This window comes from Electrophorus electricus, chromosome 23 (genome assembly GCF_041902795.1).
Source record: "Electrophorus electricus isolate QZ-2024a chromosome 23, ASM4190279v1, whole genome shotgun sequence".
Classification (NCBI taxonomy): domain Eukaryota; kingdom Metazoa; phylum Chordata; class Actinopteri; order Gymnotiformes; family Gymnotidae; genus Electrophorus; species Electrophorus electricus.
Genome location: NC_137519.1, coordinates 4151514 through 4165000, shown reverse-complemented (window position 1 = coordinate 4165000; position 13487 = coordinate 4151514). Strand labels below are relative to the sequence as shown.

Here is a 13487-nt window from a genome sequence, read left to right as displayed (position 1 = left end):
ACGGGAATACAGAGTTAGATACAGGAATGCAGGGGCTAGGTACAGGAATACAGAGTTAGATACAGGAACGCAGGGGCTAGGTACGGGAATACAGGGTTAGATACAGGAGCGCAGGGGCTAGGTACGGGAATACAGGGTTAGATACAGGAGCGCAGGGGCTAGGTACGGGAATACAGGGTTAGATACAGGAGCGCAGGGGCTAGGTACGGGAATACAGGGTTAGATACAGGAACGCAGGGGCTAGGTACGGGAATACAGGGTTAGATACAGGAGCGCAGGGGCTAGGTACGGGAATACAGGGTTAGATACAGGAACGCAGGGGCTAGGTACAGGAAAACAGGGTTAGATACAGGAACGCAGGGGCTGGGGGAATACAGGGTTAGATACAGGAATGCAGGGGCTAGGTACAGGATTACAGGGTTAGATACAGGAATGCAGGGGCTAGGTACAGGAATACAGAGTTAGATACAGGAACGCAGGGGCTAGGTACGGGAATACAGGGTTAGATACAGGCGCGCAGGGGCTAGGTACAGGATTACAGGGTTAGATACAGGAACGCAGGGGCTAGGTACGGGAATACAGGGTTAGATACAGGAGCGCAGGGGCTAGGTACGGGAATACAGAGCTAGATACAGGAACGCAGGGGCTAGGTACGGGAATACAGGGTTAGATACAGGAACGCAGGGGCTAGGTACGGGAATACAGGGTTAGATACAGGAGCGCAGGGTTAAGGTTAGATACAGGAAGTGAAGGCTTGGCTTTTGTCTTTTGTGTGTGTGTGTGTCCGCGGGCGTAGAACGTCTAAGAGGGCTTTCGTCTGGATGTGATGTAGATACCTATTTCACAGCACAGGTGAGGGCTGATACCTCTACCGGATACGTATATTCACGTCTCCAGGTGAGAGGGGCCCCTCTCTGTGGGTGACACAGGAAACCGTATGCCGGGAGGATGGTTACCTATAGTGTACTGTTTTGGTTTTGTCTGCAGGTGAGGGGGGGGGGGGGGGGGGGTAACTGAATCTGCTGATTATATCTTTAGGTGAGACTGTAGTACAGAGGATGTGTACCTGTATGTGAGTGTGTTGTGTCTGAAGGTGAGGTGTGTACCTGTATGTGAGTGTGTTGTGTCTGAAGGTGAGGTGTGTACCTGTATGTGAGTGTGTTGTGTCTGAAGGTGAGGTGTGTACCTGTATGTGAGTGTGTTGTGTCTGAAGGTGAGGTGTGTACCTGTATGTGAGTGTGTTGTGTCTGAAGGTGAGGTGTGTACCTGTATGTGAGTGTAATGTGTCTGAAGGTGAGGTGTGTACCTGTATGTGAGTGTGTTGTGTCTGAAGGTGAGGTGTGTACCTGTATGTGAGTGTAATGTGTCTGAAGGTGAGGTGTGTACCTGTATGTGAATGTAATGTGTCTGAAGGTGAGGTGTGTACCTGTATGTGAGTGTAATGTGTCTGAAGCTGACATGTGTACCTGTATTTGAATGTGTTGTGTCTGAAGGTGAGGTGTATAGGAATGTGCTGTCTCTGCAGGTTAGAGTACCTGTATCAGTGGGTTTTTAGGTTTAATTAATAATGTTTCTGGGGTATCTTAAGGGCTTTTTTAAGAGTTGAGATTATCTTTAGAAAAAGGAAAATCTTCCAATGTGATATAATGGTGTCAAGCTTCAACGTGCATAAGGATAGGTAACTTGCACATTTTCAGATCTCAATTTGCATATACTGAATAATGGATGGTTTGGATATAATGGTGGAGATTTCAAATGCTAATATGTAAAAGAAGGTGGGGTGAATACATAATCACTTCTGAAAACGAAATGTCTAAAACTGTGGGTTCTTTTAGTGACTGTTAGGCTTTCTCTGGAAGATGCCTCAATAATGCTTGTTAATATGGACCTTCAATAAAGGACAGGACCAGCTATTCTCTTTAACTAATTATTGAGTCTGAATCTTTATTTCATATTTGAAATTATAAATTTGAAATCTTTGAACAGTGATCTGTATGTGGGTGTGGTGTGTAAACATATTGGTGGGTGTGTTGTGTATGTGGTCGGGTTTTTTAAACGCATCGGTGGGTGTGCTGTGTATGTGGGTGGGGTTTCTAAACGCATCCGTGTGTGTTGTGTATGTGGGCGGGGTTTTTAAACGCACCAGTGCGTGTGGTGTATATATGGGTGGGGTTTTTGAACGGACCGGTGTGTGTGTTCATATGCGGGCGGGGTTTTTTAAACGCACCAGTGTCTGTGTTCGTATGTGGGCAGAGTTACCTGTGTCGGAGGGCTCGTAGCACAGGACAAGCTCAGCCGCGTGCTCCCGCAAGTTCTCCTGCTCCAACTGGCCCTCCCGCAGGAACACCTCCAGGTCCCACAGCGAGAGCGTGTGCCCATCACTGGAGTGCTGCTGGAACAGCCGCCGCACCTCCGGCCGCTCCGTCAACAGCTTGTAGAACAGCACGAACTCGTCGTCCTCCAGGGTGCCCGACTCCGACTTATCTGCTAGCTGCGGCGCACGAAGACATGCCCAAGATGCGCCGCGCCCACCCGAACACACACACACACACAGAGGGGATCTTAAACCCTGCGGAAGCCCAAGCTCTCGCAATAACCAATGACAGCTGCGTCTTCTACATAAAACAGATCTCCAAAACCAAGCACCACTATCCTTTGGGGGACCTATAGTACTTTATTTTAAATAATACATGTTTAACGAACCTATGAGGTCTTCGATAACAAAGAGGACATAGAGAAGAACAGATAAACTATAACAACATCCACTAATAAAATAAGAACTGGAAAAAAAAGGGAAAAAAATTAAAACTTTCTAAAAATAAGTTTATACATATTTGGCATTCAACATTTATGCAAATGCAGAATGATAACTATTTCCAGCACTATTATTTGATAGGTGTGTGCAGTTATGTGTAGTGGTTGTTTATGTATGAATTATTAAGAGAATTGTGTTATATTATTACTCAATATTGGTGTCTGTTCAGGGGGGGATTATTGTGCTTAAGTAGGTTGAACTGAGTTCAAGTTGAATTTGTGATATTATGTTTGCAGAAAGTTAATGAATGTTAGCCAAGTTGTGCTGAATTCAGTGGAGTTTTTAAATTTTTTTTATTGATGCTGAAAGGTGTTCCACTGATTTATAATCTGATATAATCTGATATATAATCTATAAGTAAGTTTTTCCCGTGAGTAACGTTAGTAGTCCTCAGAGATTTCCAGTTCATCAGGATTGTTTTGGTGATGGGTAGTGTTACAAGAAGTATCCTGCAGCTTTCCTTTGCAATTTTACTATCCTACTATCCTGCTCTTAGCAAGATCTTCCCAGATTATCCATGTTCAGTGGGTCTGTGTGAGTCTGAAGCTGTGGGCTTGTCGCTGTGGTGTTTGGCATGACCGTGAACAGGCGCATGGCGTGGTGTTTGGCATGACCGTGAACAGGCGCATGGCGTGGTGTTTGGCATGACCATGAACAGGCGCATGGCGTGGTGTTTGGCGTTAACGTGAACAGGCGCATGGCGTGGTGTTTGGCGTGACCGTGAACAGGCGCATGGCGTGGTGTTTGGCGTGACCGTGAACAGCCGCATGGCGTGGTGTTTGGTGTGACCGTGAACAGGCGCATGGCGTGGTGTTTGGCGTTACCGTGAACAAGCGCATGGCGTGGTGTTTGGCGTGACCGTGAACAGGCGCATGGCGTGGTGTTTGGCGTGACCGTGAACAGGCGCATGGCGTGGTGTTTGGCGTGACCATGAACAGGCGCATGGCGTGGTGTTTGGCGTTACCGTGAACAGGTGCATGGCGTGGTGTTTGGCGTTACCGTGAACAGGCGCATGGCGTGGTGTTTGGCATGATCGTGAACAGGCGCATGGCGTGGTGTTTGGCGTGACCGTGAACAGGCGCATGGCGTGGTGTTTGGCGTGACCGTGAACAGGCGCATGGCGTGGTGTTTGGCGTTACCGTGAACAGGCGCATGGCGTGGTGTTTGGCGTGACCGTGAACAGCCGCATGGCGTGGTGTTTGGCGTGACCGTGAACAGCCGCATGGCGTGGTGTTTGGCGTTACCGTGAACAAGCGCATGGCGTGGTGTTTGGCGTGACCGTGAACAGGCGCATGGCGTGGTGTTTGGCGTGACCGTGAACAGGCGCATGGCGTGGTGTTTGGCGTGACCCTGAACAGGCGCATGGCGTGGTGTTTGGCGTGACCGTGAACAGGCGCATGGCGTGGTGTTTGGCGTGACCGTGAACAGGCGCATGGCGTGGTGTTTGGCGTGACCGTGAACAGGCGCATGGCGTGGTGTTTGGCGTGACCGTGAACAGGCGCATGGCGTGGTGTTTGGCGTGACCGTGAACAGGCGCATGGCGTGGTGTTTGGCGTTACCATGAACAGGCGCATGGCGTGGTGTTTGGCGTTACCGTGAACAGGCGCATGGCATGGTGCTCATTCATGTCCATGTTCATCATCTTCAGCAGGTCTTGAACCTCCTTGAAGTTCATCCTGCCGTCTCCGTTCTTGTCCGCTTTCTTAAACCAGTCACAGATCCACCTGGGGGCGGGGCGGTTAAGGCACAACACCAAAGCATGCAGCCTGTACACACCACTGTGTGTAGGGGTGTGTGTGTGTGTGTGTGTGCGTTTGTGTGCATGTGTGAGTGTGTGCGTGTGCGTGTTTGTGTGCGTGTGTGTGTGTGTGTGTGTATGTGTGTATAAGAGTGTGGGTGTGTATGTGTGTGTGTATGAGAGTGTGTGTGTGTGTGTGTGTGTGTGTGTGTGTCCTGAAGGATACTGGTCTAGTTTCTCCTGCTCCCCCATGCTCTCCAGGTTCTCTATGAGCTTGCGCATACCCCTCACCCACGACTGCGCCTCCTCCGCCGACTCCGCCACCAGGTCCAGGTTCCCGCGACGACCACGGAACACCAGCGTGAAGCAGCGGTCTGGGGGGAACTCGTCTGCAATGCTGAGCAGAACCTCAGACTGATGGCCCTCTCTAACTGTCTCCACATCGCTGATGGAGACTACATGAACGTGTACGCATGTACACACACACACACACACACACACACACACACACACGAACAGCATTAGTCATATTACTCCCGTTACCAAATCATATATGAAAGCCTCTATCCTAAAGTATTTTAAAAACATCCAAAGCATGATATTTAAAGGTATAAAAAGATACCAAAAGCATGTTATGACTAATTAAAGTACACGTGTGCTACTCTGCCCACACAGACTAAGACTCTAGGGTTATGAAGTGAATAGACCATACTGAAGGAGGTTTTCTCCGGCCAGGTGAGCTTACAGGTGCAGTGGGCATTGCCTGCCTTTTCGCTCTTGTACCAGATGGTAGCGCAGTCATCCTGCAAGCGGAAGTAGCGCTGTTTCTTCCAGGTGCGCGATTTCACCTTCCGCATGACGGAGCCTGCCCGCATCCACCGCAGGTCGGCATCCACCCGGAGGACTGCGCACACAGACAGGCGACGGGGGCGAGACAGGCAGAGGGCAGTCAGACGGGCGCGTCGTGCCCCGGGTCTCTGACGGCATCGCACCGGACGCTGGCCTAAACTCCTGACCTTAACCCTCGCCATGACTCTTAGCACAACAATAAACCATGACCCTAATCCTGACCTCTTGCCTTAACTCTGAGCCCAGTGAAATATCTCACTCCCCCTCAATCACGTTCTGGAATTCAACCCTGCATTTTCTCTGCTTGCCTTATTGGTGTTCCTCTGAGCCAACAATATGATACAAATCTAGCTAATAACAACACTGACATCTATCCAATAATAAGACAGAAAGTTAGCCAATAACAACCCAGAAATCTAGCCAATAATAACAGAAATCTAGCCAATCAAATGGACATGTGGGAATCTTACCCAAAGATTAGCAGTCAATCACGAAACACCTACCCACATATTGTCTGCTTCTCTGTATCAACAGTGTTAGTAATGATTTCTCAGGCATTGCAACATAGAGCCCAGTAGGGTCAGTTTTCTGTTTAAATACATCTGATTTGCACATTTGGCTCAACACATCCTGGTTACAAATGCCAGCTGAGATAGAAGAGAGTAGTGTAAAGCAGATAAACTTCAGATTAACTTTGGTACAGAATTGTGTATATTTTCATATCTGTGTAATTTTACATTATCCACTATTTGCCTAAGAAATGAGACAGACAAGAAAACTTTTTCCTTTTTTTTTTAATATAGAGGTATCGCACTTTTGCATGCAAAGAAAGAACTGGAAATGAATACCCTAGTGGGATGAATAAACTGTTGGGATGAATAAACTAAGGGATGAATAAACTAAGGGATGAATAAACTACGGGATGAATAAACTAAAGGATGAATAAACTAGGGGATGAATAAACTAAGGGATGAATAAACTAAGGGATGAATAAACTACGGGATGAATAAACTAAAGGATGAATAAACTAGGGGATGAATAAACTAAGGGGATGAATAAATTAAGGGATAAATAAACTAGGGGATGAATAAACTAAGGGGATTGGCAAACTGAACAAACTGATAGACAAGTGAGCAATAAAGCGAACTGAACTCACGGAGGGCATTCTGTGGTGAAGCCATCTCCTGCATGCGTCACACTTCAAGGGTCTGTCACACCGAGAGAGAAAGACAGAGAGACAAGATGAATATATATATAGAGAGAGAGAGAGAGACAGAGAGAGACAGAGAGACAAGATGAATATAGAGAGAGAAAGACAGACAGACAAGATTACAGAGAGAGAGACAGAGAGACAAGATTACAGAGAGAGAGAGAGAGACAGAGAGAGACAGAGAGACAAGATGAATACAGAAAGCAGCACATTAGAGGGACTGAGTTTGAGAGAGACAGACAGACAGACAAAAGCAGAGGAGAGGAAACAGAAATACAGACCGGGAAAGAAAAGAACAGCAATAGCATTTGCATGGTTTAGAGGAACCATGGTAATACTTAACGCTATTTATTTTGTGGGCGGTGTGACAGCGGAAAAGCTCAGCTGCTCTGCCCGTCTTAAAAAACGCCCGCTCAGCCATGGGCCCTAACACTCACCAAACTCACGTTTTTATTCTCACAGAGTAATATCAGTATCAGGCGTGTAAAGTGCATTTGAGGTGAAAATTGCAACGGTTGTATGAGGAAACAGTACTGTATTAGGATATTTTATATCACAAATTGCCAAAGTATTGTCTTTATTATGGCAGTGTAACCTCGAAATCTTGGTGTGTAAACGAATGGGTTTTTAATTTCTGTAAATTAAATGTTTCCCAGCATGGTTCTACTATAGATCAAAAGGCTTAATATTTTCGTGTCGACATTATCCCATCATTTAAACGCCCGTGGATCTCTACATCTTATTCAAAGCGAGGTTAGACTCACCGAGACCCTCAGCTGGCTGTGCACATGTGGACCACCACCTTGTGTGAAGTAGCCTTCATGCACAAAGGGAAGCTTTGTAGACCAAGTAACGCCACCATCCTGAGTTTAACTTTTAGCTGAAAACCAGTGCCGTATCAAGCTTGGGGGTAAATTCCTTCTGCGGTGGTAATGATGCCAATATGCTGCGCGCCGCGCAGGTGTGCAAGAACCAGTTTTCTCACCTGTCTCCGGTTACCTGGGAGACCGGGCCCCCGCGTGACGCCGCGCATCCGCCCCGAACGGCGAAAAGTGCGATCAACGAATCGCCACGTCTTCTTTAAACGGATTTGCAAAGATTTGGAAATCTTGCTTGGTTTATGCAATGTTACACAGACGAAAGGTAACGGAAAAACGGGTGTCCAAGAAGGATAAAACAAAACAAAAATCAGCTGAGAGACGCGACAAGCTCTATTGATTTGTTACCGGAGTGCGACTCACCGGCCGGGGGGCTCATGGTCGGTTGAACGTGAGCTGGGTCCCGTCGTCCTGCCACGCTTAGGGGCGCCGTGCCCAGTTCGCGATTCACCGACAGCCTGCTAACGCGCCGTCGGGAGAGCAGATGGCGGAGCCCGTGCGAGTCTCCCGCTTCTGACGCAGACGCGCGCGCGCTCGCGCAAATAACGCGGCTCCCTCGTTTGCAAGCGCGCGCATACACCGCGCGGCGTCCACGGATGCCCCCGTGCCACCTTTTCACCCCGACGACAGCGCTTATCTTCTATCTGTCTGTCCCTTCAGGAAACACGAGCTCGGGGTTTACTTAAGCTGTCAGGGCTCGCCTGCAAAAGGAGATCCGCTTTTATGAATGTACGGGTGTTTGTCAGTGTGTTGCACACTTTCTCCACGCGCTCTCTACCGGGAGAGCTCACGGTCGGCCAGCACGCGACGGAGCCACTTATGCACGAGAAGAACAGGGGTCCTGCTTTTCTGCCCCGGGTTTCATTCAGTGGTATCTCAAATGTCACACTGCACGCACCTGCTCTGTGAAGCTTAGACCAGGCATAAGAACCCCCTGCACAAGCCTGTAGCACTTTCTGTAAGCAGGGGTAACTGGCAGATTCATAATGGAGCTAATATCACCAAGCACACTCGGGTTTGCCCAATATCAAGCCCCTCTGTGTCAGCATATTTCCACCTCTGAACCCAACCCGAAAACCTGTCACTGGATTATCCAGGTCTGCTAGTTGGGTGTGGACCACTCTAAGATTGTGTTGTCCTCGCTTGGCCTCTGCAGTCATGCAGGCCTCAGTGTGTGAGGGTGGGGGTGGTTGAGATAGCTGAGGGTTGTAGGTGTAGGGTGTGTGTGTGTGTGTGTGCGTGCACGTGGTACACATTGGCTGGCTGCAGCTCGCAATAGGGTCTCTTCCCTCCTGATCCTGTTTCTGTTCATCAATAAAACACAATGGAGCTCAGTTTCACAGTTCTACTTTTACACACACACAGGCATTCATCTTTAAACTGGGGGGTCCCTTCACTGGGTTTAAGTATCTATGAACCCTTAAGCTACACACACACACACACACACACACACACACACACACACACTTTCCATTACAAGCATCACCTTGCTGGAACTCTCAAACTCTTTGCAAAGTTTTCAGTCAGCTATTAATGTTTCACATTAACAATCTCTTGCAAATTTAAAATAAGCTATGTATAAGTTTTATTTTTAAACCCAATAAAAAGATAATAGACAGATCAAAAATTGAGAACATTTTACAAGTCATTAACTGACATTTGAAGGTTTATTGCATTATTACTGAAAACTCAGAATAACCAACTCACACAAATATGATAAAAACATCCACCATTGTGAAGTTTTCATTTGTGTTACTAACAGCAACGGCATATTCCAGAAACAAAAGCTCCACTCATGTTTCATATTTTCACACCTCCTTTATGACTTACTTATTAAAATACAGCAATAAAGTAACACCAGCATCCAAAATATTTTACAAAACCCACGTTCACACTCACCAAATCCTACCTTGGCCCCACCACGAAAAGCTTAAGAATGCTCAACACAGTGACAAGTTTATTTTACAGTATTTAAACATTTCTGTAAGCTCTGTGTGTCTGTAGGGTCAAAGATACACAGCAAGAGGAAGATCAGTCCAATAACTCACTAAAGGGGAGGTGGGCAAAAAAAGAAAAAACACAAAAAAAACAACAACAAAAGCAAGTATGTTGGTTGCTGGCATGTCATGTAAAACCCAAGCTCTGATGAAATGTCCAGGGGAGGCTGCTTCAGTGACAGGTGAAACAGGTGAGCTGCTTTAAGTCTTAGAAAAAAATAAGCTACAAGTGCCCCTTGTTTACAATATTAATCCTCTGTGGGTGTGTAAGGGACTACAGCATGAGATGTTGTGGCCTATAAACCAGGTTCCTTTATTGGACTAGTTCTGCGTTTCTGTGTTTCTGTGTCTGTCTGTCTGTCTGTCTGTCTGCCTGCCTGCCTGTTATTGGGAGGGCAGAGGGATGCCACGGGGGTCTGTAACCTGTCCCTCCTGCAGGTTCTTGACTAGCTGAGCTAGCCAGCGCTTGGTGGTGGTGTCGTCCTTCAGTACCTGGGCAAAGGTCGTGTCCTTCAGCTGGTCGGGAAGACACTGACGCAGTGCTTCTCTCGCTCTGCAGACAGACAGAAACAGGACATAATAAAGACAGATGGAGCATGAGAAAGAGAGACAGAGTGCGAGAAAGAGGATCAGATGCAAAAGATTTTAACTTGTGCAAACATCACTTGACTAATTCAAAATAACTTGGCCACCAATACCTCATTGTGGTTTAAGCAAAATAACCCAACCACTCAAGTGACTTCTCTCAGTGGCGATTTACATATCATCCCATTTTAAAAATAACTTCTCTCCATTATGCCTGTCCACACAGCTTGAATTAACACACACAAGTCCACAGCTGTCAATAAAGCCCTAATTAATTATATTCTGTGTGTCTACCTTATATAACAGCTCACTATATGATGGACTAGGAACTAGAGGCATGGTCACATGAAAGAGGGGAGGGTATTAGATGTGGCACAGTTGCTAGGTGTTTGAAGTACCTGGAGTTATCAGAGAGACGCAGGTAACAGCGTACGACGTGTTTCAACAGTCGTGCTGAGGGCTCTTTGGACAGCTGTAGTACCATCTTCCCCTGCAAGAGCCGGTCAATCAGAACACCGTTACCAACCATACAGTCCATACGCTAACATCAAGGCAAATAAAAATAAAGGATGTTAAGCGAATCAGAAGCAATACAGGCCCCAAGTCCTTAGGCTGTGACAACATTTGCTGTTTTGGCAGCATTTGGCTATAAAGGCTAACACATAATAAAGTACAGAGGAAGACAAAAAGTACAGAGGGTCATTGGCATAGTCAGAGTCATGCTACGGCCACCCCTTGCCTACTCGCTGGCTTTCCTTCATGGTTAGCCAAGTTACAGCTCAGAGCCAAAGAGCTGATCAGTGTTGCGTTTCGCCCTCACCAGGATCATGGCCACGTGTGAAAAGCGTTCATAGGTCTGGCAGATGTAGGCCAGGCCCGTGTCATCCAGCAGGATCTTCTGCAGGATAAACGTCGCAACCTGCAACACAGCAAAACAGGGTGTTTGAAGATGGAGATGGGCTCCCATGTGCCCTTGCAGTTAGAGAACGTGTTTGCTCTCAGAGTCTTTTCTGAAAGCAGGCGCCAGCTCTCTGTGCGAGTATGGGACCGAGGCATGTGTGTATATGAGAATGTGACTGAGGTGTACAAGCACGTGACCAGGGTGTACGAGTATAAGACCAGAGTGAGTGAGAATGGGACTGCGGCGTACAAATAGGAGAACTATACCAGGGTGTCCGAGACTGAGTACGGGATCAGGGTGTACGAATATGGGACCAGGGAAAGCAAATATGAATACAGTACTGGGGTATGAGAGTATTAGTATGGGACCGGACCAAGCAAGTATGAAACTGAGGTGTATAAGGAATGGGACTGTACCGTCTTGGACAGCTCACTGCCTGACTCCATGATCCGAAGGCATAATGGGATGATCTCTGTCGTCAGCAGAAAGTTGATCACTTCCTGCTCGTCTGTCTTCACCAATGCTCCTACACACACACACACAAACATTTATTTATCGTTTATTCCCGTCATATTCTTGGTATATCTACATTTTCTCTTATAGACTTGCTCTTTTTCACACAAGCATACATATATTTCTACAGGTGCATACACACACACACACACACACCAGCAGCAAACCAGCTGTGACTTCTCCGAACAACCAAAACTACTGAGCTGAGCTTAAAACACCAAACCAGCTTTAGTGCCGAGAGCCACTCAGTCTTAAATAAGCTGGGAAAGTCCATCATCAATACTGCACTTGAGCAACCTTTTCGAGCAGCAAGATGTCAAATGCATTTATTTAAATAAAATGGAGCTTAACGCAAGGTACGTACCAATGACCCCAAGGCTGGTGAGGCGAAGATACTCAAAGGGTCTTGTTTTACTGACAGTGTGAAGAAAGGGGTAGAGGAACAAGGGGATGTGGGCAGCCAGGAAAGCTGAGCTGGAGGAGGCCAGCACACACACACACACACACACACACACACACACACACTCAGATTTACCATTGTAGAAGGGCATGGCAATGCTAAGACTTCTTTAGAAACATTATTCATTATATAAACTGTGGATCCCAGTATTAACACAGTATTAGACACTACATGGGTGTGTTGGAGTGGAGAGCACAGAACATATTAGTCATAGCTCATATAGAGGCATGTGTGTTGGCTTTAGCCACCACATTTCACAAGGTGTGTGTGAAGTATTTACCGTGTCTCTACGTGCGACGCTACACACTGCAGAAGGGCTAAGGCGTTACACACTCTGTTGGACTGGTGTGCTGTCAGCGTGGGTGGGTTAATGGAAGGGTAGATGTTCACTATTTCCTATCAAAAACATTACAGAAACACCCATAAGCCTCTATTACAGTGATCGATGATGTTCTCAAACACACAGTGCAAGATAAGTCAAGATGACCACTCTGGACAGATCACCCTCTGGTTTGTACCTGAAGGAGCGCCGCTATAGTACCACACGAGTGCCAGAGCATCGGAGCCAAGTCGGTTACCGACTCTCGCTTCTTGCTGAGCTCGAGCAATGCATTTTCTCGCGTCTCCGGGCTAGACAGCTCGTTGATCCACTGATAGATCTTCTCCCGGTCCACCTGCGCCAGCGCCGTGGTAACGGCCTGGACGAAAGACACTCAGAAGTTAGCTCCTACCCTAACAATAAATGTGGCATATAGTAAACTGAATACTCAGCCCATCCTAAATCGCGCACATACTGCTATTATTTACTTGAAACCGAAGAGAACAGACCACAAGAACCCCTCAAAGGCTGCCTGAGACGTGACACTAATCCCGCCAAACGTTTTAACATTTTAGTTATTGCTGAATTATTCAGCTATCTAGCTACATTTTCAGCTCTGTTTCTAACAGAAAGGTGTGTGTGTGCTACAGTATGAGTGTTACAGGTAGTACATCTAAGATAGGTAGGCGCATATGATCCACTGTTGTGAGAAACAAAACCTCACCACTAGCTAACTAACGCTAACGGGCAGTTTTCGTTAACCAGCTCGCTGTATAACAAACTCATTTATTGCTTCACAAGCCAGCTGGCGAAATAGGTTTACGTAAAACTAGCTCAGTTAGCATAGCAAGCTAGCTAGCCGCCACAGAGGTTAGCTAGATTAGCCTTGCTAGCTGGTTTAGCTAGGTTAGCTAGCGGGCTAAACACTGAGGGCCCATAAACGTAAACTTTGTGGAAACACGGTTACAGTCGCATTTGCCGGGACTCACCGCTCCTGTAGCGAGCATTCTCGGAAGCGTCTGAATGTGATCTCGCAGGAGCTATCGAGCATCTGTTTGGGTCTAGCGGCGAATGTTAGGTCTTTTTAGGTCGTTTTTTTCCCGTGAGAAACGCTCTGTTGTGGGAACAGAGGAGCTCCGCGGAGCGCCAGGGCTGCGACCTCTCACCCCAGATCGCGTCACCGCCGCGCTCGGTCAGCGTCGCACCACTAGGGGGCGATACG

The 13487-nt window shown here is 47.2% G+C and overlaps 2 protein-coding genes across 5 annotated transcripts in view; both read right to left on the bottom strand.

Annotated features, from left to right (window-relative positions):
• The window catches only part of plcd4a (phospholipase C, delta 4a), a 23075-nt gene extending 15035 nt beyond the window's left edge, over positions 1-8040 (bottom strand). The window contains exons 1-6 of one of the 4 annotated variants that reach the window (XM_081706235.1): positions 7854-8040; positions 6559-6610; positions 5266-5457; positions 4780-5008; positions 4410-4539; positions 2260-2491 (exon numbers count right to left, since the gene is read on the bottom strand). In XM_081706235.1, coding sequence (XP_081562361.1) covers positions 2260-2491; positions 4410-4539; positions 4780-5008; positions 5266-5457; positions 6559-6592 — 817 coding nt within the window. In that variant the 5' untranslated portion in view covers positions 6593-6610; positions 7854-8040. The other 3 variants (XM_027025215.3, XM_081706236.1, XM_081706237.1) reach the window with 3 other exon arrangements.
• A 1098-nt stretch (positions 8041-9138) lies between these two features.
• On the bottom strand, positions 9139-13444 carry cnot9 (CCR4-NOT transcription complex subunit 9). Its single transcript, XM_027025225.3, has 8 exons — positions 13255-13444; positions 12465-12644; positions 12227-12342; positions 11851-11960; positions 11390-11499; positions 10893-10991; positions 10471-10562; positions 9139-10040 (listed from the first exon to the last, which is right to left on the bottom strand). Exons 1-8 carry the CDS (start codon positions 13270-13272, stop codon positions 9872-9874), a joined length of 894 nt encoding a protein of 297 aa, XP_026881026.1. The 5' UTR covers positions 13273-13444; the 3' UTR covers positions 9139-9871.
• Between the last annotated feature and the right edge of the window lie 43 nt (positions 13445-13487).

Bases quoted from the DNA above. Each gene is read 5' to 3' on its own strand.
- cnot9 (XM_027025225.3), bottom strand. The intron at 11,961-12,226 runs GTAAATACTTCA...GGCCTCCTCCAG, and splicing joins GCGTCGCACGTAGAGACACG to CTCAGCTTTCCTGGCTGCCC. The intron at 10,041-10,470 runs GTACTTCAAACA...GTCTGTCTGCAG, and splicing joins CGTCTCTCTGATAACTCCAG to AGCGAGAGAAGCACTGCGTC.